The 23,412-nt window shown below is 40.7% G+C and overlaps 3 protein-coding genes across 3 annotated transcripts; all 3 read left to right on the top strand.

The window, feature by feature from the left end:
- The first annotated feature begins 425 nt into the window (after positions 1–425).
- On the top strand, positions 426–3,153 carry LOC120022642 (homeobox protein Hox-A7-like). Its single transcript, XM_038966617.1, has 2 exons — positions 426–870; positions 2,539–3,153. The coding sequence occupies exons 1-2, from the start codon at positions 510–512 to the stop codon at positions 2,919–2,921; spliced, it is 744 nt and encodes a 247-aa protein (XP_038822545.1). The 5' UTR covers positions 426–509; the 3' UTR covers positions 2,922–3,153.
- A 6,198-nt stretch (positions 3,154–9,351) lies between these two features.
- LOC120022521 (homeobox protein Hox-A5-like) lies at positions 9,352–12,315 on the top strand. Its single transcript, XM_038966470.1, has 2 exons — positions 9,352–10,524; positions 11,205–12,315. Exons 1-2 carry the CDS (start codon positions 9,933–9,935, stop codon positions 11,459–11,461), a joined length of 849 nt encoding a protein of 282 aa, XP_038822398.1. The 5' UTR covers positions 9,352–9,932; the 3' UTR covers positions 11,462–12,315.
- An 8,634-nt stretch (positions 12,316–20,949) lies between these two features.
- On the top strand, positions 20,950–23,412 carry LOC120022828 (homeobox protein Hox-A4-like). The gene is made up of 2 exons (XM_038966842.1): positions 20,950–21,486; positions 22,024–23,412. The coding sequence occupies exons 1-2, from the start codon at positions 21,072–21,074 to the stop codon at positions 22,362–22,364; spliced, it is 756 nt and encodes a 251-aa protein (XP_038822770.1). The 5' UTR covers positions 20,950–21,071; the 3' UTR covers positions 22,365–23,412.

Here is a 23,412-nt window from a genome sequence, read left to right as displayed (position 1 = left end):
GTGTGTGTGTGTGTGTGTGTGTGTGTGTGTGTGTGTGTGTGTGTGTGTGTGTGTGTGTGTGTGTGTGTGTGTGTGTGTGTGTTAATCCTGGGAAATTCCATGGTAACAGAGTGATGCTGAGACTCAGATTGTTCACTTTAAAATGTCTAACAAAAAACAATGATTGCAAAGTTAAATAAATCATACAACTCTATGCACAATGAGTACTTTTATAAATTTCCACAGTTTTTTGTTTGACATACATTTTAAAGTGAACATTCGGAGTCTCACCATCACTCTGTTACAATGGAATGGCCCTCCTACTCTGCAGTCTGTGCATTATAATGAAATCTCTGGCCCCGCCGGTGATTGGCTACATCGGTCACAGGGCTGGATCACGTGGGTGAGTTCTTTGGTCCTGGGGAAAATGGGGTTTGGTGTAAATCCAGGGTGTATTGCTGTCATATATCACATTACCTCGTAAAAACGACACTGAAGATTCTGGCCCAACAAATCACAGAGAAAAAAATATGAGTTCTTATTATGTGGATGGTCTTTTTAACAAATATACGGCGAGCGGTTCTTTCTTCCCAAACGCAGACCTAGGTTCATGCACTCTTGGACCCGATGGAGAAGGACCCGCATCTGCTCACAACGCCGCAGCCCCTGCCTTCCCACCGTCCCTGTCCGGACTTTACAACGTCAACAATGCAATCTACCAGAGCCACCCGATGTTTAGCCCTGGTTATGGCCAGGGGCCGGACATTCGCAGTCTGCACTGCAGCTCCTTCGACCAGAGCCGTCTGTTCGGGGACAGCTGTGCCCAGCCGGGGCCCCTCACCTCGCCAGAGGACAAACACTACCGAATGTACCCCTGGATGAAAACATCAGGTACAGTCTAAGATGAGTCCTTCCTTCCCAACCTGCTTCTGCAGAGCTCTGCTATAATGTCAATGAATCTACAAAACCGTGGGATACTTACCGTGGTCTTAATGGCGCAATTAATTACTTGAAGCCATTGGTATTTCGTGGAAAGAATTGTTCAACTTTTATTACGCAAGTAATGAGTTCTGTGGCCATAAATGTATTATCCCTTCGCTTCTGCAATGCTTTTTGCCTCTGCTTTCTTACTGCTTCTACTCCCCTTTGTGACAATAAAATACCAGACTATGTAACGCCAAAATAAAGGAAACACCAACATAAAGTGTCTTAATAGGGCTTTGGGCCACCACGAGCCAGAACAGCTTTAATGCTCCTTGGCATAGATTCTACAAGTGTCTGGAACTCTGTTGGAGGAATGCAACACCATTCTAACACCAGAAATTCCATCATTTGGTGTTTTATTGATGGTTGTGAAGAATGCTGTCTCAGCCACGCTCCAGAATCTCCCATAAGTGTTTAATTGGGTTGAGATCTGATGAATGAGAGGGCCATCGCATATGGTTTACATCGTTTCCATGCTCATCAAACCATTCAGTGAACACACTTGCCCTGTGGATGGGGCATTGTCATCCTATGAGGGCATAGCCATGGTAGCCAAAATAATGGCCTACCCAGCATTTTTATATATGACCCTAAGCATGATGGGATGTTAATTGCTTAGTTAACTCAGGAACCACACCTATGTGGAAGCACCTGCTTTCAGTATACTTTATATCCCTAATTTACTCAAGTGTTTCCATTATTTTGGCAGTTACCTGTATGCTATAGTGTAAATCAGTGATCGTGCGCTCTGCAGTTCAACCTTTTGAATGGGATAGAGGTAGCAGATGTGATTATCCTCATCAGTTTCAGAAACCTTTTTGTAGACATGGATATAATCTATATTAATGGTGGTTGTAAATAATATCAGTGGTTGGAGCAGTGGTTGCCTATTAATAGTATAGTTTCTGGCTAGTAGGGAATTGGTAGGCAAGCCAGTGTTTAATAAAGATATACCCTACCAATGAAACTAGCAGTAGTAATTGCTTAAGGGCCATGTGGGTATGACCTAGTGGTGGTGGACAAACACATGCTTCTAATTGGAGAGGCATGCAGTGCATTAGCTATAGGCTACAGGCTAGAATCCCAGCTGGAATATTTTTAATGGAACGAAGTCTTTAAAAAAATTAAGTTTATTGAAGTGTATATAGGCTACATGAGGCAAAACATCATTGACTGTCCTAAAACATTTTGAGAAAGACATCTTAGTAAAAATGGCACAGACACAAACTGTGTCACAGACACAAAATGTTTTTATTTATTAATTGATTAAATTCTATAGAAATAATACATGAATGCAAGATCACAGAATTGTCACATATGTCATTATCAATATCATGATATTATCAGAGTTATTACATATTTGCTTCTACACCTGCATTGCTTGCTGTTTGGGGTTTTAGGCTGGGTTTCTGTACAGCACCTTGAGATATCAGCTGATGTAAGAAGGGCTATATAAATACATTTGATTTGATTTGATATGCCATGCTTGTGTAGGACATGGTCTTATGCATGGCAGAGCAATTTGTAGTATTTTTATTCTTGGACCTAGCAGATTGAAATCGTTTTCTCTTGTAGATCCAAACAGAAAGCGTGGACGTCAGACCTACTCCCGGTACCAGACACTGGAGCTGGAGAAAGAATTCCACTTCAACCGGTACCTGACCCGCCGGAGGCGCGTGGAGATAGCACAAGTGCTCTGCCTGACCGAGCGCCAAATCAAAATCTGGTTCCAGAACCGGAGGATGAAATGGAAGAAAGATCACAAGGACGAGTCCTCGAGCTCGACCCCCGGTGCCACCAGTGAGGACGTAAACGAGGATGATGACAGTGATCCGGTAACCGACGGACAGTCCAAGGCCGAGGACGCCGAGTACGGAGATTCCCAGTCCACCGGTGTGGCGTCAGAAACCCCTGCAAGAGGAGATGGAGACAAGGAGGCGATTAGAAACACTCCATAAATGTTCATATTGGTCAATAAGGAAATGTTCTAGATGTAGACTATCACAGAATCGATACACTCTGTTCGATCATGCTATTCAGAGCTTAGAAGCCTGATTGAGGAAACGATTTGCAGGGCTGAAATTGAGACGCACTAATTTAATATATACAAGCTAGTGAAAACACTGGCTATAGCTATAAAATGCATATGGCTATAGGAAGATGAAAGGGAACGGATACTACCTATTTACTCTACGCTATTACAATGACAACTCAATTTGATCTTTGAATGTAGAACAAGTCTACTGTAAATGTTATACAATATTTAATGTTAATCGTTGGGAACTATTAGATATTTTACTACTGAAATAACATTCCTGAACAGAGAACTACCTAAGGCGACAGTTGCATTCACGCAACTTCAGAATTTACCTCCAGTTTCAATTGACTTCGAGGAACCTTTTTCGCACTCTTTTTGTCTCTATTTCAAAGCGAAATAAATGCAAATGTTGAATCCACTGGTGAATATGGCTTTAATGTTTAACTGTCGCTTATTATCGTTATATTGCGCTGCTGTCTGTTATCATGTCTAATGTTGTGAGAGCTTGTCTTTTGGGGTCGAGATTTGTAGAGATTTGAATAGATATTTGCATGATTTCCAAACAGCAATCAAAAAAATGAATTGTCCAATTTGTATACCCTACCTCAGCTTTTACGTCAGAGACTAAACCTATAGCCTACTGCTGTCTCACTGAATGTCAACACTGCATAAGTACTTATAAACACTGTATTGTAACGTCGTGTTGTTATTGTACTTTCATCTCCTTTTTTGCTTTCAATTATTCTAACTAGCTATAGCCTAGGGTCAATATAATTTTTATGGACGTGAGTGTGTCTGCTTGCACGTGTAAGTCTGTAAGTTGGGAATTTGTGTGTTTGTTTTATCTGAATCTAGGCTATAGAAGAGAACCGGTCAAATGTTCAGAAATAAGCATTTGTTTTGCAATTTGACTGGTGTAAATAGACTTTGCATTCGACACTCACCGCTTTTCCTCTGCGCTATTCTTATTGTGACATTATGTAAGATGCAATAGTAATCGAATAAAAACAAAACCATTCAGTTTGAAAAATAGCTTCGTAACGAATTTCCTGTAAGCCAACCATACATTGATGAAATCTTTAGCCGAAATGTTATGAAATACAACCTACATGCCAAAATCGATGGTACTACCTACCCTACATTAGGCATGAGTGAACATATTGTATCTTACCTTTTCACGTTCATTTAGTTATTCTAACATTTTAACATTTAAGCCATTTGTTTTTATATGACAAGAAATACTGAGCCTAAAAATACGCTATTACATAATAACACGGTGGCCTCTTTCTAACGTAGTCTATTTAGCATGAAAAGTGAAAAAATAGATTAAACCAATGCAACATTTGCTTAATAAAGAGACTAAAGTATGTTAACTATGAGGACACAGACTGTACAGGCTGTGTGTGTGTGTAGCCTATTGTGAAGGGGAAATTACTGCATTCCCCCTCCTTTCGGTAAAATGGCGCCTAGTTCTGACCTGCCCCCTCCTCCCCCTCTCTGTTTTTTCCCCTCTCTCCCCCTGTCGCTCTCTCACTAGGTCATAAATCCGTTGTTGTTTATGAAAATTTACAACATTGCAATACAACTTTACGAGGCTCCTCGGCTTCCCATTGGTCGCCGCTGATCACATGGCATGGAGCCGTGAACATGAACTTTTTATACATAATTTCCTTTTCCAGAATAGAACCGCACTCATTTAAAAGCCTGTGTCTGCCATCCAACCCTTTCTGTAATGTAAAAGCTTTTTCTCTTCCATCTCTTTTCGTCGTGGGTAACGCTGTTTTGCTTTTTAGTTTATTTTATTTTATACGCAGTGCAAGGAAGCAGTGCCCTTCTCATGGAACCGGACGGTTTGGATTCATTACCGGGGTCCTCGTGACGGTTTGGCACATTGGACGGGTTGAGTGCGTCGTTGCCTGATCCCGGGAGCGCTTGGATTCGTCCAGGACCCAGCTGTCAGAACAGGGGATCCGGTCGCTTTGCGCCAGCAGCACTTGTCCGTCCTCTCCCTGTGACATCACCACACACCATGAGACCCGAACACCTCACATACGGTAAGAATACTACTTGCTTATCGTGATTGGATATGATTTTGTAATCATGCATTAAATAGAGTGAGCATTCAAGTAAAAATAACTTTCTATGCTTGTTTAGTTTTAAATAGCGATGGCTTTCAGAAGAGTGGTTGGAATGTTGTGTTGTAGGGTTACACTGGTTATGTCCGAACATTTGATTTGATAATAACAATATAATAATTATTTGCATGATTAAGATGAATGCTATGGTTCGTTGATTGTGGTCTCTGGGCTTGACCTATCTACATATGTTATTCAGTACTAATGTAGGTAAATGCTTTGTCATTATCAGGATCTTAATAATTTATTGGCGATGCATGTTATGTGTGTTTATTTGTTGCTATTCAAATGGGATGGTCTTTCACCAGCCCCGAATTGGAACTGTGGCCAATAGGCCTACTCATTGTCGCCCTCCTTTGGGAGAAGTGTGGTGGTGTTTTGGTCACAGCCTTCTGTCCGTTTACTCTCATTTACAGTCAATGTGTTAATTGTGCCAACACAGAACTTCCCTTTGTCTTTTTATTCGTGCTATTCGTAAAACCATAAAACAGGGGTGTACATTGCTGTTTGTATCATGATAGCATGGTTTCGGCAGATGTAGCAGTTGTTTTGATTTGAGGAAATTGTAGATTAGCTTAATCTAGAGTATTTTTGCTCCAGTTTTCCTCTCCGCCATGATGTAACATCAGCACCACGTCATCGAAAGGACCTTCTTATCAATGATCCATTCATCTTGATGATGTTCACGCTTATAATATTTACAAACGATATGGTTACAAAAAATATGCTATTAATGCTATTTTGCTGGTAATATGCAATTCATTTTCATAAGAGTTTTAAATCCTCTACATTGGCACTGCATAAGGCCCAATATAGCTGGAATGTATTGTTCTGAATAGCAGTAGTGCTCAACGTTTTTTTATTAAGCTATATGATAGGTGAGCTAATACTACATATATTTTGTCTGTGTAAATTCAGACTAGATATAGAAAATGGCAAGGTGTAGGGTTATGCAAATAACCTGCAGAATGGTCAAACATCAAGACCTGATGACGAGTTGACACCGACGGAAATAAATGCAATCATTATTAGCACATGCAGAAAGAAAATACACTCCCCCTTAAAATGGAGTTCTGCTTGTGACAACAGATGGTCAAGTGTTCTTTACATACGATCACTGGACATCACAGAGAGCCAGAACGTCACAATAGACACCATTCATATAACAATAGATTGTCACCTCCAAATGATGTCATAGAATAGAACCTGCGAGACCGAAACGTCACAATTGATATGGCAAGATTATTACCTCAAAATATGACACAAATTAGACACAGAGAGACCGAAATGTCACAATAGGCATCAATACCAAGGAAAAAGTACAACACAATAGCCTATTGTTGTGATGCATTTTATTACTGTATGCGTGCGTGTCAGTTTGCATAGTTTTCTTCGACGAGTTGCGTTTTAGAATTTAATCCGTTATGGTTCATCTCTTAAATGTGTTTTTAGAGTTCCGTTTACCTTAATGGCTCCAATTCAATATCCTCCTCGATATTTACAGTGGTAATGAAACTAGTTGAGAAAACATTTCATATATTCAGATTAAGAGTGTTTAATAGTCACATGTAGAGGGTTGCAGGTGTGATTGCAAGGTACAGTGAAACCCTTAGGCTCCGAGCTCCAAACATTAGAATATAGCCGTGCTGCTACTCCCCTACACTATACAACATCTAAGGTATCTGAAATGCTGCTTGAACTGTTACGCACGTAATACGCACGTAATACATCCTGTGTAGCTAATGTCATTTATGAGCAAATAAAACTGAAGCATCGTGACATTTTACTCTCTCATCAAGGTTTGAAGCTGCATTTCAAATTGTTAGCATTTTACCATCTGGAGAGCACGCGCCCCTCCCTGCTCTGTGCGCCACAAGCACGCACACAGAGTCCCTAATCCTGATTCTTTTCTCTTTTTTACATCCTGACGTTTCTAGCAGATGCAGACACTTGAGTAGAACGCAACCAGTCCTGTCGTTTTTTTTAAACTCTCGCACTTCCTGATTTGCCCCCTTTCCCTGGGTGGGATAATTTCTTGGGAACTTTGTTTCTATTGGCCATTGATAAATCAGATGTTAGCTCTTAGACTCCCTAACAACCTCTTTAAAGCCACAATCACAAACACTCCTGGACATTCTAAAGCACAGAACCTATCCTTGCTCCTTCCAACATCCGGAGCATGCTTGTATGCGCTCTCAAACTATCCCTGAAATGTAAGACCCGGGCTCGCATACAGTGCTCCTTTAGACCACTGTACACATCTGGTCCTGAGTGCAGCTTGTTCCTCGGCTACTGCAGTGCCTGAAGGGGCCCTATTACCGCTGTGAGTCTGCATCCTTCGTACAGCGTACTTATCCATCACGCAGTTAGTGCCGACGCTCTAAACTGGCTGTGTGGGGCGTCGTATAGCCAAAATACGGGCTATCGTCTTTTGGGGACTATAGAACCAAGAGGTCCAATGGATTTTGGATAATTAGGGCCTTCGTTGCCAAAACGAGACTACTGTAAACCTGCAGTCGCTTGCCCCAGTTTCTAGTAGCCTAAATAGACGTTCCAGATTAACTGCACCATTTTCTGCTTACTAGCCACGTCTCTTTTGTAAGGTTACATAATTTAAAAAGTTATCGCTCTGCCTGTCCTGCCTGTACACTAATATAACCCTGCTCCAGCTATAGAGTCACATTCTCATCAACTATTATTATAATCATCACCGCTTCTCCGATTTTAGTTTAGGCCTATATACAGTTTATCTCTACGTTACACCAACAAACCAGCAACTCAACACCGATGAACAGCAGCTATAATCAAATAGTGCTAAATGAATGTCGTCATATGTTTGTTATTGTTATTGCTTGTATTGATTGGGCCTACATTATTATTACTTCTGCTGTTACCGATATATGTCTTTCTTCATATCATATTTCGAACCTAATTTTAGATTGTCATTACGTAGTGCCTTATCTTTGTATTTTGAAAAATTGACAATACTTATCTAGGCAGGTTCCAGTCCCGTAGCCTACTTCTTTCGCTTCCTCACTCTGAAGACATTATTGATGGAAGGAAATGGGTGTGGGGAAGATGCCGAGCAAGGCCAAGGGAAATTATTTAATTTTCTCTTTGTTATTTATCCATGTAAAATGAAGGAACATTCCTACACAAAAAAATCATGTTAATTTCGCCTATCGTCAGACATTCTTTGAAAACGTATTTTCTAATCTGTGTTTAGATTACAACATGTGTTTAGATTAAAACATGTGTTTAGATTACAACATGTGTTTAGATTAAAACACGTGTTTAGATTAAAACACGTGTTTAGATTACAACATGTGTTTAGATTAAAACATGTGTTTAGATTAAAACACGTGTTTAGATTACAACATGTGTTTAGATTAAAACACGTGTTTAGATTACAACATGTGTTTAGATTAAAACACGTGTTTAGATTACAATATGTGTTTAGATTACAACATGTGTTTAGATTAAAACATGTGTTTAGATTAAAACATGTGCTTACATTACAATATGTGTTTAGATCATTTTCAAACAAACCTATATTTTTCTGCTCCTCCTTTTTCTGTCCTGAAAATGGACTTTAGTTATCCATATTTGCAAAAAAATAAAACTAAAAATGTATATTATTGTTATGCCATCCATGTTTTCTTGAGATTAGGCTATTCATTACACACAACTGCAAGATTTTATGCAGATTGTTTTTGTTGCCTAATTATCTAATTAGCATAATTCAGTCATAATTTGTTGATCAAAACGTGGGTTATTTTCATTCAGACTTCTAAAAGTATTTATGGAATTTCACTTGAGGGGCGAAGAGTTGTTTATTGAGACTACTGTATTGTAGCCTACTTTCTGTCGTCATCTAACAATCTTAAGTTGTTTCAAATGCCTCATTTTTTGCGTATCTAACATTTAGGAATGACTGCCTTTCTATTAGATTGGATTATAACTGCAGATTGACCGCTCTATGCACATCAGTAAACTAAGCATCACCTGTAAAATGATTATTTGTGATAAACACATTTTCAATGTATTCAAATGTCCAAAGAGTTGATTCATATAGGATATTCTAACATGGTTTAACGAAATATTTAACTAAATTTAAGGTTCTAGACAATAATTTTTGTAATATATTTTTCTTGTACTTGTTTTTTCTTGTACTGTAGGTGTTTTATTCCCACGCGAAGGATAATGTTTACCATCGATGAGGATAACATTGAATACAGATTTCTCTCTATACTCTCTATCAGTGGAGAGGTTGCATATTCAGTATACACTGCGTTTCTTGTTGTATTGTTTGGGGAGACCATGCTTTTGCCGCAATGGTCGTTAACCTCTGAACGACCCCGTTCGGAGCCCACGCCTCAAACACTGTCGCAGGCAGTGCCAGACTGCGGCCAGAAGATGGCGCGCCACGACAATCCAAGAGACGCAACCCGGGCCCCGCGAGCGCCCTGCCTAGGCGCATACCCAGGCGCGCCTCCCTAACATCCCACCAAGATTTCCTATTTGTGCACGAGTTTACCTCTGGAGGTCATCAAGCAGGATTTACGACTGGTCAACAAAAGCACGTGATTCTCAGCCGTACCCCATATTTGGGTGCCTACGTAAGAGAGAATCAAGTACATGTTCTACTCATTTCCATAATTCATCATAAATTGTGCAAGGGTGCTATAGAACGCGCAAAACCATCAAGAGCCACAAATCAAGTACACACGTTATTACTTTCTCCACAAAAAAAGCAACAAATACCTGCTAAACAACAATATTGGAATTATCAACCAATGAGCTCCTATTTTGTAAACTCATTCTGCGGTCGCTATCCCAATGGCGCGGATTTCCAGTTACATAATTATGGAGACCACAGCTCTGCAAACGAGCAATACAGGGACTCCACGACCATGCATTCCAGCAGGTACGGTTATGGCTACAACGGGATGGACCTCACTGTCAGTCGCGGTAACGGGCACTTTATGGCCAGCGTGCGGGCACAGGGCTACTCCCCGAACCAGTCGGTGGCGACAACAACGTCCTCTGTCGAGACGCCCATGTACACCCAGCCCGCGAGCGCCACCGAGACGACGTCCCTCTCGCCTCCACCTGACCCGCTCCCGTGCTCCTCCTCTGTCGCGAGCTGCTCGTCTCCGGTCAGCGAGTCTCAACCTCAACACCGAGACATAAAGAACTCCATAACGAGCCCCTGCACGACCCCGAGTTCGAACGGAGGCACGCTGTTGAACCGGGTGTGTGTGTCCAAAGCGTCCCCCCTCCAGGAAGAGAAGCCCGCGGGAAGGGCGCAGACAACTTCCCAAAATGTCACCGACGGTGCCCAGCCCCATATTTACCCCTGGATGAGGAAACTGCACATAAATCATGGTAAAACAGCTTTGTATTTTGTTTAGGTCGACGCTTGTGTTTGTGTTTTGTACTTGATACAGCTCGTCTTGTCTCTGTGTGGGTTTGTGGTGTGTGTGTGGGGATGGTGTGCCCTATAGCCATTTTAAGATGTGCTTGTTGCCATTTTCAGAGCTCAAAAGTATTTCCCCAAATCATTATATGAGAGACAAATCACATCTATTCGATATTTTATTAATGGTAGTTTTAAGGGGCGTGTGTAATGGCGACATTTACGCCACCTGTTTAACTGCATATTGTACCCCAGGCGTTGGGGAAATAATTCAACGTGGCATGAAAACACAGGACATTTTCTTCTTACCAAAATGCAGAATTCTTCTTACCAACATTTTATTTAAATATAGGATTATAGGTTTTCTTTTGCCATAATTTCGGATTATTCTGTATTTGCATGGTATTTTTATAAGACACACTTTGGGAAACTGATTGGCACTTCCACTGCGTTTTAAGGTGTATGTGAAATGTGTGTGAATCGTGTATAAAGGTGTGTTTTTGTGGATTAGGCTCCATGGAAGAGTGATCAGTAAAATTTCTAAGCGTTGTTGCCAAGTAACCCTGCATAAAGCGTTAGTAAACATTATTGTGTAGGTTGCTATTTTGATTGTGGGCTCATGGTTGCATCCTGTGTGTGTTACCACCAGACAGTCTGACCGGACCAGAGGGGAAGAGGGCGAGGACAGCCTACACGCGTTACCAGACACTGGAGCTCGAGAAAGAGTTCCACTTCAACCGTTATCTGACCCGCAGACGGAGGATCGAGATAGCGCACGCGCTCTGCCTATCAGAACGCCAGATCAAAATCTGGTTCCAGAACCGGAGGATGAAGTGGAAAAAGGACAACAAACTAAAAAGCATGAGCATGGCAGCGGCAGGGGGTATAGGGTACCACCATCCCTGATATTTGGTTCCCCGATGAGCACTAATAAAATAATACAAAGCTTGGGAGAACTTCCTATCATGTCAAAAGCCCAAGAGACTTTCAGAGGGCTTCTTAGGACAGTGAACATCCACGTGTCCATGCAAGCTCCAGCCTTTAAAAATAATTTCCTCTTTATTTATTTTATTTTGACCACGATAATGCTTGTGTGAGTAAAAAAAAGAAACTTGCGTTCTGTAAATGTTTGTCTTAAAGGAAAACCAATGGGAAATACATGTTTGTTTAACTTATTTCTTGTTCAAAATTGAAAAAACTTAAAGTTACCACAAATAAGTCTATTAACTATCCAATAAAAGTTGTGTAGCCTATTGCACTCATAAAACAGTATAGAAACTAAAATTATGAATTACTTGATAAGAAATGTAGTTGCTTTTGTGTATAGCCTTTGTTTTATATGTATGTATGTAAGTAGGCCTATGTATTTATTTGTTGAATGTATTGTGCCAAACTCAGATAACTTGTTGCTTATTGTAGACAGACTTAATAAGCCTTATGTGATTGTTGTGCGTTGTGAACACGTGATGGAACCGCAGTTCTGACCCAGTGTGTGTAGCTGTGCCTATGTATCATTCGTTTGCACGAGCTGCTGTAAAGTTGTTTCACCTGGCGCATCTTCTTAGAATGTGTTTCTGTCTTTTGTGTGTACGTTTTTTTCCTCATTAGTTTGGATGTGAAGGGTTACATAGTGGATCCCATCGCGTATACGCCATCGTGATATAAGCTTTTTGTGAATGTTTTTAAAGAATGACTGGAAAATGAAAATAATATTGTTATGGTGATGCTGATTATAATAAACTTTCTACGGGAACAACACAGACTGTAAATTATTTGTTATTTCGATTATTTCTTAATTAATGTGCCTAGGTGGTAAAACGCATGTTTGTATGTCTCAGAATTGTCCAACATTTTAGTTGTTGAATGCAAACTTCATAGGCCTGCTGTAACTTGTTTTTGTAGGTCAAGACTATGCCTAACTGAAATGCAGTCCTGAAATATTCGTTTTCCCCCCTCAGTGTAACCCTTTCACCCCATTGATTGCATTTGAAACTTAAAAAGCTACACTTTCCCAGCTAGTTTAAAGGTCGAGAAAATCAACAGGTAGACAAATCTATATCCGCTTTCTTTACTCACCTCTGCACGTGGGTCTAAAGCGGGTCCTAGCCAGTGACCTGCTCTAGGGGCTCTGCGTTCCCTGTGCTCGAGCTCACTACTCTCATGAAATCCGTTCGACTTTTCGAGCCGTAAACTTTATTAGGCCGGTTCCGGCTCCCTGACATTTGGGTGCCAAATGAATGGGGGTTTTGTCTATGAATTAGATCGTAAAAATCATCCAGAGCGCGGCCAGATAGGCTCACTGGCCATAAACGGTCACGTGGTGGCCATTAAAGTAAGTTTTATGGTTTTGGGGAGTTGACAGTATATTGCACATAACATATAATCGCACTGACGCGAGGCTTCGTCTGACTCTCTCCTTGCAGGCTGTAAAAAGTGTTCCTTGGCCGTTACAGCCGCTCCTCGTTCACCAGAACGCCTCGCGATGGACCCTGCGCACCGGACTCACACGAGGAGAGAGCTCCTGTCTCGAGGTAAGTTTCTGCCTCTATTGTCCTTGGGTAGCCTGTGGGCTTCCATTCCCTTGGCTCTGAACAGCCACCCTGTTCGAAACAGCATTATGATTTTATTCGGACGCTCTATTTGTCCTTATTAGCCTATTACGCTAATTTGTCAGTTGGTTATGAGCTGAATACTGGTCTTTCTCGGCAGATGTTGGCCAGGGTTGGGTCCGGCTCATGGATATTTAATTGCTTCCTTCCCAGTGGAACTTGTTTCCCTCCATCTGTGGTGAAACTCATAATCCATTACTGCGTGTGGGATAATTATGCTTCTGTCCACTTCCACCCCCACAAACGTCACTTTTTAATACGTTGTTTTTTCGCTTCCTATATAACACAAGGGGGGTTATTTGGCCTCTTCATAGATATTCATGTGCTGGACAAGCCAAAAAGCTATTTGAGCTGTTTTATGGTGTTTGCATTGTCATTGCTTAACTGAAATATGTTTATATACAGTACTTGACCATCATACAACACTTTCGGTATAATGTTTTTTGGTGGGTGAGTGGGAAGTTAAAGCACAACTTAAAAACTTTGGAGCTGCAGTTGTCGCTTTGGTCAGGTTTCCTCATGTGTTCCATAAACACACTGTAGAGTAAACACAACACATGACAAGGAATTCCGTTTTGTGTCAGCCACGTCATTTTGTGTTTTGGGGTTATAAAGTTCAGTTGACCTCTTGGAGAGTGTCACTCTCGCTGCATGGTGACCTCTTTGCAGAGCCTGGGCGCGTGCGTCCGTGCGGAGGTGATCACTCAGATACCAGTATCTCCAGGAAATTATTGATTTATCAAAGTAGCCAATTTGTAAATGCGTCACAAAAGTGTGTGTAACTTTTGTATTGTGACGCATTTTCACAATCACAATAGTTTCCTTTAGATTGCGTTTTTTTCGTTTGCTGGGAAAACTGCTCTGCATCAGAGTTTCTTATTTCGCTTAGTATATAGCCTAATTACGTTGTTGTTTTGGCTGTAATGTAGACTTTGTTTAGGCCTATCTGTGGCAACAGTCTAGGTTTTGTTCAACTGTGTTTCTAGTATGTAGCTATGTGTCAGGCCTATTTGATGTGTATAACAGTGTTTTGCTGTTTGACAGTTATGGATTTCTGACTCAATTTCCATCGTTGTGTGTTGCTCTTATATGTTGACACATTTAAATTAGGCCTTTATCATGTCGTGATGATTAAACCATTTGGATAATGGGTAATAGTGCATTGCCCATGTTTAAGAAGTACATGTTGGCCTACTGTATGTAGAAAATATTATATTTGAAGTATCAGAAATGGTTATCTAGCCTATTTTTAAAGGTTTCATAAAACCTTTAGTGAGTCTAAATTAGTTCTTACAGTCTATTCATAACCTTTTTTCATCAGTGAATTCGATTTCAATCAATGTAATCTCAAAATATTTGACTGAAATTCAATGAATACATCTGAAAAAAATCATCTTAAAAGGACTTTATATCAATACATCGATTGAATTCAAACGGACTCATCTGGTGATTTGACGTGGTTTGACCCCAACCATATTTCCCATCCTCCACTTCTCCGCCCAGTAACCTTATAGTTGACATATCGTGTAAACTAAGTCATGTAAACAAATAGACAATGCAACGAAATGTAACTTTATTTCCATCACAGTTTGTGGTGTAGAAAATATAAGTAAAACCATTATTCTATGCCATTATCATTTTGACGTCTGGGGAGAAAATTATACCATTGTTACACAATTAAAATGTCCAAATCGGGGTCCTTTATGCGTTGCACAGCAAGGCAGACAATGCCAGGCAGAAAAAAAGAACCATCCCCAGCGCGCGGTTCACCGCGAGGTCAGCCATAGCAGAAAGATAAATCTGCATCCTCCCGGAGCCACCAGCAGAGCTCGCTTTAGGCCAAGTTCAGTGTCATCCGCAGCCAGCTTCTGATAGGATAAACACACGCACACACACGCACGCACGTACACACACACGATAGTAGGATAGGACACATATACTTGACCGGTTTGCTTGCCTTAATGCACATTGCATATCACATTGTTTTTTTGTTGTTGGATAGCCTGTGGTACCTTTTAGCAGTACTGCATAGTAGGTAGGTGTGAGGCACACACAAGTATGAAGGACACACATGCATCTCTGAGTGGTTTTCTTGATACAAACGAATGAATAACGTAAGTTGTTCTGGATAAGAGGGCCTGCTAAATGACAAAAATGTCATTATAAACTTGGTGGTTCGAGCGCTGAATGCTGATTGGCTGACAGCCGTGGTATATCAGACCGTATACCACTGGTATGACAAAACATGTATTTTTACTGCTCTAATTACGTTGGTAACCAGTTTATAATAGCAATAAGGCACCTTAGGGGTTTGTGGTATATGGCCAATATACCACGGCTAAGGGCTGTAACCAGGCACTCCGTGTTGCTTCGTGAGTAAGAACAGCCCTTAGCAGTGTCATATTGACCATATACCACAACCCCTCGGGCCTATTACTTAAATATAATTTACATACTGTATTAGAGGTATGCAGAGCGGTGTATTGTAACCAAACCCCACAGTGAGACAGTACAGAGATACAACTACAGTTATTCTGTTATAGGCCTGCCTTTATTGTTACTATAGGATAGAATTAATTATAATATTCATGAGAATAATTACAGTAATGATAACAGAAATGAATATAGAGCAAATAGCAAATAGATTTTTCGTCCCGAGCAGCCAGACACCTCGCCTGGGCAGCACAGCCTCGCAGGGGTGGGACTGATGAACTCGAGATAGCGGGGAAGAGGAGGAAAAATTGGGGTCAAAAGTTTACCCGCTGAACAAGTCTCCTTCATCTGTTCAGCCGGGGCCTGATGCCAGCGTTATAATAGCGATCTTGACTCTCCACACAAAAGATAGAATAGCTTTGAATTACATATGTTTGACGGTGCACTCCAGGTGAACCCTGAAAGCGGGGTGACTCCGAGTTAGGGACCGAGGGGAGTGGACCCCCGCCCGTCCCCAGACCCAAGATTGAGTGGCCAGCAATTTATTAAGGCTGTGGATTGGTGAATTTCCTTTGAATAAATGGCATTGGTTATGTTTAGGGACGAGGGCAAAATTAGCATTTTGAGAATTGATATTCTTACCCCGGTCACAGGGTGATGGGTAGGCTATGGCCACAGCCCCCCAAATGGAGCCCCCGCACTCCTTAAAAAACATTCAGCCTTTCTCTCCCTCTGCCTTACAAAAAGTTACCCACGAGTTGATTTTGGTTACAAAGAAGGAATATGTAGAAAAAATAAAAAATAATGAAAACTGTAAACTGTAAACTGTTATAACCTTTTCTTAATAAGAACAAAGTCACCGTTATAATTGTATTAGGTTTTGAAAATGCGTTAGGCTTTAGGCTATTAAGCTTATAAAGGGATGGAGCTGCATAAAGAGATCGAACACAGGCGTTCTCCTTTCCCGTAAAACTGTGAGAATATGAGCTCAATCGTTATCTAAATCTACATTAAAATTGCTAACCCAATGCGCTTTCATGGGGATAGTTTTTCTGAAAATATGCACCTAGCCTATATTGTAATAGATACAATTGGTTTTCAAGACATGGCAAAATGTAGGCTAATGTAGGCTATTTTCCTAAAAACGTCTAATGAAACTGTGCACTCGAAATTGTGAGATCTGCCATAGCCATGTTAGTAACAATTTATTCCCAAATTGTTCATTCATATTTCGTTTTGTTAAACAAACAAGTGGCCTATTATAAAATAGCCTTACTATTGGTTATTCAATCTTCATTTATTTAAAAAGAGTCAAGAGCTAAAGGAATAACATGGTAATTGGAGGTGTGTCTTTATCATAAATAAATAAGGAAATAGCTCCCGCAAGTGATCTTTTTCTTATAGGAGATAACGAATTGGGTTATGGCACAATTCTAACAACTGTTTATTGAAGAAAATTGAGTATATGTTCTGTCGTATAAGTTTAGAAGATACGGATTGGGCAAAATAGTATGCTATGATAACACAGACCTAACTAAGGCCTTGTTGTTCGAAACGTTTGTGTATCACTAAAATCTCCATAAAACACTCGCTTGATGCAGTTGCTTTTGCTTTGATTTATGTCCTATTTTTAAGACGACAACTTAAACAACATGTTGAAAGTAATATACTATTTCACCCACCCATCTTCCTCTAAAGGTGTGTTGAATGTGCAAGGAGCTCTGTTGGTGGCCTTCCTGTTTGAGCAAACATATCGATATATCGTTATGTTATACAAAACTCACAACATGTTGCATGATCAAAATCCTTATATTTGCAACAATAATTTGCACCCTTACCTTACCACCTAGTGAATATTTTCCTCTGCAGCCTGGTCCTCTTAACAGACAAGGGGCCTTGTAGCAACCATGTGTGATCAGTCACTATCATCAGAGCACTTCTTACTGTCTACATTTACAGCACTGTGTCAGTTTGATATATATATATTATATTCGTTATATGTGGGAAGGACCGAAGGAGTGGCAATACACTTGTTTCTCACACATTACCTTAGCAAATGAATAGAATAGTAGGCCAGATTTTTCATATTTATAACTAGACTTTTTGCTCTTTTGCTAATTAACTTAGATGCCTTGGACGAGTTTAATATAGAATAATTGTTACAGAAACGTTGCCGTAGCCTGAGACACATTGCACAAATAAGATTGGTACCAGTCCCATATCTATTAATGCTTCTAATTTTGATATTGTGAAAGTCAATTTGTCATATTTCACAATTTCCATCTAAAATTGTAAAACACTGAATGTGTTTGTTTAAATAGCATATTTATGTCGCTGAAAAGTTTATTAGATCATCACGTTTGAGAAGTGTCAAAAGAAAACTAGTGATTTCACCTAAGTTTAACATGAGGTAATAAAAAACACATGTTCAACCTCAGAATGAACACGTTTTCCCATCTCAAGATGTTAAATAAAAAATGACTATAGTAAGTGCCTATTAAATGCAAAAAGCAGTGTATTAAACGCAATCAACTGTAAATAGCTGTAAAGCATTACCGACTTAGGGTAGGCTACTGTATGGCTAGAGAGTGGATAATAGCCAACCCTGCCCATATTTATATAACACATATATAACACACTGGCTGTACATTTCAAGTTTCAAGTTTTATTTGTCACATGCACAAGTACAGTGAAATGGTTAAATTGCTAGGCCTTCCCAACAATGCAATATTTAATATCAAAATACTATAAAAGATAAGAAAAAAGAAGAGAAATAAGAAATATGAGACAGAATTGTTGTTGTTGTTGAGAATGTCAGCTCTATACCACAGTGTTAGTATCACATTTACAATGTGCAGGGCTACTAAAGTAGTTGAGGTAGATATGTAGCTTACATGTAGGCAGGGATCAGGAGAAAGTGACTGGTAGCAGGATAAATAATAATAATAATACACCATATGGCAGCAGCATAAGTGGTGGCTGGGTGTATGTGATTTAGATATCAAGTCAAGTATTCTTACCTTGGATATTATGTTGATAGATAGGCTCTCAGGTGGTCTTGGCTACATGCGTTTTGGAGGCCAGATCTACAGAATAAAATATCCCCCCTTGTCATTCACGATGAGTTACAGGTGCAGAATACATTAAATCGTAATATAACACCTGTCAACATTGGCTATTTAGATGCGTAGAATGCCATAGGCCTATATCTGACAAAAATACAAATCCCATAGAGATGGCTTTCGTTTCCGCCTTACCCATACAAAGCTCGGAGCAGGACCTTGTTTGAACAGGAAAAACAGGAGCCTAGGTGAGCAACAAAAACATAAGCCTAACAGTATGATACAAATTGAATAAATATACATATGTATATCCTTCTAAATCAAACCTTGACAAGGATTCTGAAACGTCCCTTCAGTTGGCTATCATGGCTACAGGAGTGCCACAATCGACGTAAGTCTTTTTAAGGTGGACTTACGTGGGTTTTGTACTGTTTAAAAAAATATATATATTATTTTTGGGGCGCTGTTGGGTGCTGATCCGTACTAAGTGCACCGTTATCTCCCCAGAGTCGAGTAGACCCGAAAACCGAAGTCCAAGTCCGGGGTGAACTTCAGGTCACTGCGTCTAACAAATATGAAAATGTCGCCTCTTTGGAGAAGGGCACGCCTTGTTGTTTAACAAAGACTGTCAATGGGCAAGATTAATCAGAAACTAAATGGAAACGGTGTCACTTTGGGGTCAGAGAGAAGTTATCGCTGTTTAGGAGAGCGAATAGAAAGCGGGAGCGAAAAAAATAAAAAAAAATAAAGCTTTTAATATTTCCGAAGTTTGGCCTCCCCTTGCCACCGCGCACCGGGCCTTCTTCACGTAGACAGTCGCTGACACTTTCCGTAGAGTTGTTCGTGCAGTTGAGGAGGCTTCCTCGAGATTTTCACCTCGGATTCGGGATAGTGAGATGGAGGGCAAGCAGGTCGTGGAGATGGCAGTTGACAAGACACTGATCGCACAGAAGAGATACGGTCAGGGATGCTGCTATTATAAACTGTATATAATTGCACTTTTGTCATAGTGAAATGAATCGAGAAGTGTGTTTGGTTAATTGGAGGATACATGGTCGTGAGGTTGAATATATTTTCAGGTGATGGCTTGAATCTTGGTATTTTAGGTCTAGTTGTTTATTTCAGTTGTTTGGTATTGTACTTATTAATAGTACACTATATTTATGATGATGATTATTATTACTATGCCCTTAGTCTTATGTTGTAGGCCTAATTATTATCTGACTTCCACCTCAATAGTTTAAAATGCTGCACAAATGATGGGTGTTTATGTTGGATATTTGAGTAGTCAATAACTAACCTAGTAAAGTCAACTAGGTTAGTTATAGTCAATCGCAGGCAGTTACTTCTAAAAAAAATAGTGGTATAGGCCTATCTTTGTGCTTACTGACAAGCGCTTTGTAAGTAGACGGTGCGTCGGTAGATAGGCCGATGCATGTTGATCACTTACTTTGTATTGAGTTGCTTTTAATTTCAACACAAGTGTTCATTTCTCATCTACTAACATCATTGCAAATTCGCAACCTTCTTTGGCCTTCTTTTGGCCTGCTTTTAAGATGCCATCTTGTATATGATGAGCCATATATAAACTATTTGATGTTACAATTAAAATGCAGAGTTATCATAGGTTTAAGTGACTGAATGTGAACCTCAGAGCCGCGTAACTGCGCCCAGGCAATGTTTTATCTTTGCTTCGCTTTGTTTTTTTTGTGTGTGGCACAAATCAAGTTAAATATTTGACTCTTCCTCGATTGTGCGTGCACATAATCTGTCTCTCTCTAGTCTCCAGTTCACGATCAATATCAGTATCTATGTAAACAAGTTTCCGTTTAATTTAGTTCATCACCATCAGCAAAATGTTACAATACAGATTTACATTTTACGCAATGAATTACCAACTGAGAATTGACTAGAAAGGAAAGCATTTTGGAAAGGAGTGGATTGGAAAGACGCTCCAATGTCATCTTTGACAGAAAATAAGACACGTACAGTTTGCTTGTTTCCAAAGAGCCCATCATTTTCCTGGGCAACAGTAAGAGATACCCAACATCATCATCATCATCATCATCATCTCCTCAAGGCCGTGGTCTACTGTGGGTTACTGCTAAATAAAGGGTTTACTTACTCTAGTTGAGCCTATGTGGTAAACAACTGCCTTGATAGTTTTTCTTTATCTATTTTGATTAAATAAGGAAATCACCAACGTAGGCTAGTCTGAGCCATTTTCGTTGTGCCAATGCCAGGCTTTCCATTGGTTCCTGTTTACATGATGCCCACAGGAGACGCGGTGATTGGTGGTGGTTTACACGTGACCAGACAACTTTGTACATTTGACAGAGAGTAGGAGGGTTTTGTGGAGATCAGAATAACGACAGAGCGATAAAAATTAGTATTGTTGCACTTCACAAATTAATGATCATGAGTTCATACTTGATAAACTCGAACTATATCGAACCTTCCTTTCCTCCATGCGACGAATATCAACAGAACGGATACATCCCCGCCCCTACTGAGTACTACGAACGGCCAAAAGATTCGGGCTTTCCCCATCACGACGAGGCGTCCTATCCGAGGTCAAACTACACAGAACCGAGCTACGACTACAGTAATGTCTCCAACAACGGTCTCGACGATTTCACCGACAGGCATCACGCACAGGCTCACCCCGTTGCCCAGAACCATGGCCCTCGCCTCAACCCAGTCCCAGACAGCGGTGCCGTGGCGGACGTGAGCAAAGACTGCAGCCTCGCCACTGAGTCTTATTCCAGCGCACAGAAGGGAAAGGAAGTGCCTGTGGTCTACCCCTGGATGAAGAAGGTCCATGTTGGTGAGTTATCGCCACGTTTAAATACCGGAACCACAGAGCAAGCCACCACTGGAACGTATGCACGCCCATTGAGGCAGCACTAGTAGCACCCCTTACAACGGCAATTTACGACCATCGAGCAGCGGGGTCGGTAATTAAGAACCCTCATAAATTTTATTGCCTGTGTTTGTCTGCCGGGGCCATGTGTCTATGTTGTCTTTTAACTAGAACTATACCTCCATGGCTGGACCCCAGCTAAACTGTAATATACAACCCCGCCGATTTTGTTAATCATTTTCTAAGGCTTGATTTGTCCCTGGATGCGAGCGCTTGTACACATGGAGTCTCCAAATTAAGGTCCTTCTATGCAATATAAATGGAGGCGAAACCCCCAACAAAACATCGTAGGCTTTATTCCCCCATTAGACTATCAACGAGCCTTTATGGAGAACAACAGTTGTAATGTATCCAGTGGAGATGGTCAGTGTTTGAACTGTAGTGCTTCATGTGGCAGTAACAACTGCTTGCTTGTATGTGTGTGTGCTTGCTTTTCTTCAGTCAATGCTACTTACAATGGAGGAGTGCCCAAGAGGTCTCGCACTGCCTACACCCGCCAGCAGGCTCTCGAGCTGGAGAAAGAATTCCACTTCAACCGCTACCTGACCCGACGCAGGCGCGTGGAGATCGCGCACACGATGTGCCTGACCGAACGTCAGGTGAAGATCTGGTTCCAGAACAGAAGGATGAAGTGGAAGAAAGATCACAAGCTGCCGAACACAAAGATCCGCTCCGCGAGCTCAGCCTCGTCCTTGGGAGCACAGCAGCAGCAGCAACAACAGAAAATCAAAACAGCCACGCACCAGCAGCTTGTTCCCACGCCTTGCACCGCGAGCCTATAGTGATGGAACCCTCGCGCCAAACCAACAGACTGAGAACAGAACACAGAAACTGAATTTTGTGGCCCGATTCTCGAGTATGGCCCCCATGGTATTAACCCATTCCCTTGGCCCTTGGGCCTGTCGCGTCCTTTCAAAACCATTTCCCCTCTCAACCTCCTCTTTCTGTTTGTTCACTCTCTCCTCATTATGGAGCTCGAAATCCGCCACGTACTGCCCAAGATGGCAACTGAAATGTATGTACTTGTTTATTAAAACAGAAGGTTAACGCACATTCAAATGCACCACAGGACTTTGGATTATATGTATCATTGCATAGAATAAAAAGAAAGAGACTGAGACGATAGATATGTGAGGCCGCGTTTTTCTTTTTCTTCTATGCAATGTTTTTGTTTATTCTCGTGGAAAGTTTTAATATACTTGAAAGAATGACGATGTTTTAGGAAAACTCGAGAGCCCGGTCTGAGACCTATCACGAGGTTTAGAATGGGACAGGGTCGTAGTTAGGGTTTAGCTCGTGATGTGTGAATGAGTTGGTTTACTGTTGAATGTGTTATTAAGTCGTGTAATGTCCAGGTGACTTTCAACCCTAATGTACATAGACAAATCATAGCGAAGGCACAATACTGAATCCATTTTCTTGGCTAAAAAAAGACGACCTCGTTTGTTTGTTCGTGTAGTAGTGTAGACTCGTTTTATCTGTGATAGTGTGTCCCTATTTTGTGGTGTGATCTAAACTGTGAATATTTGTATATGTTGTTTGATTAATGGACGGTGTAATAATGTATTGTAGTTTAGGCACATGCAAGAAACGTTTCCCGTCAAATAAATATGTACTTCAATTGTATGGCTGATATTGGTTTGCATATAATATTGTAAGATATTTCAGAATAATATGCATTGAGTTAGATACAATTTTTGAATGCTATGGTAACAATAGCATAACTTGTCTATAGCGTAGGCCTATGTCAAAGGCCGCACAAGGCTCACAAACTCAATACGCATAGTGCTTGTTTCTTTAACGTTTATGACATAACAGTAGTTTTCATTC

Source organism: Salvelinus namaycush, chromosome 27 (genome assembly GCF_016432855.1).
Source record: "Salvelinus namaycush isolate Seneca chromosome 27, SaNama_1.0, whole genome shotgun sequence".
Taxonomy (NCBI): Eukaryota; Metazoa; Chordata; class Actinopteri; order Salmoniformes; family Salmonidae; genus Salvelinus; species Salvelinus namaycush.
The sequence above is the reverse complement of the archived record's forward strand: the minus strand, read 5'-3'. Positions and strand labels throughout refer to the sequence as shown.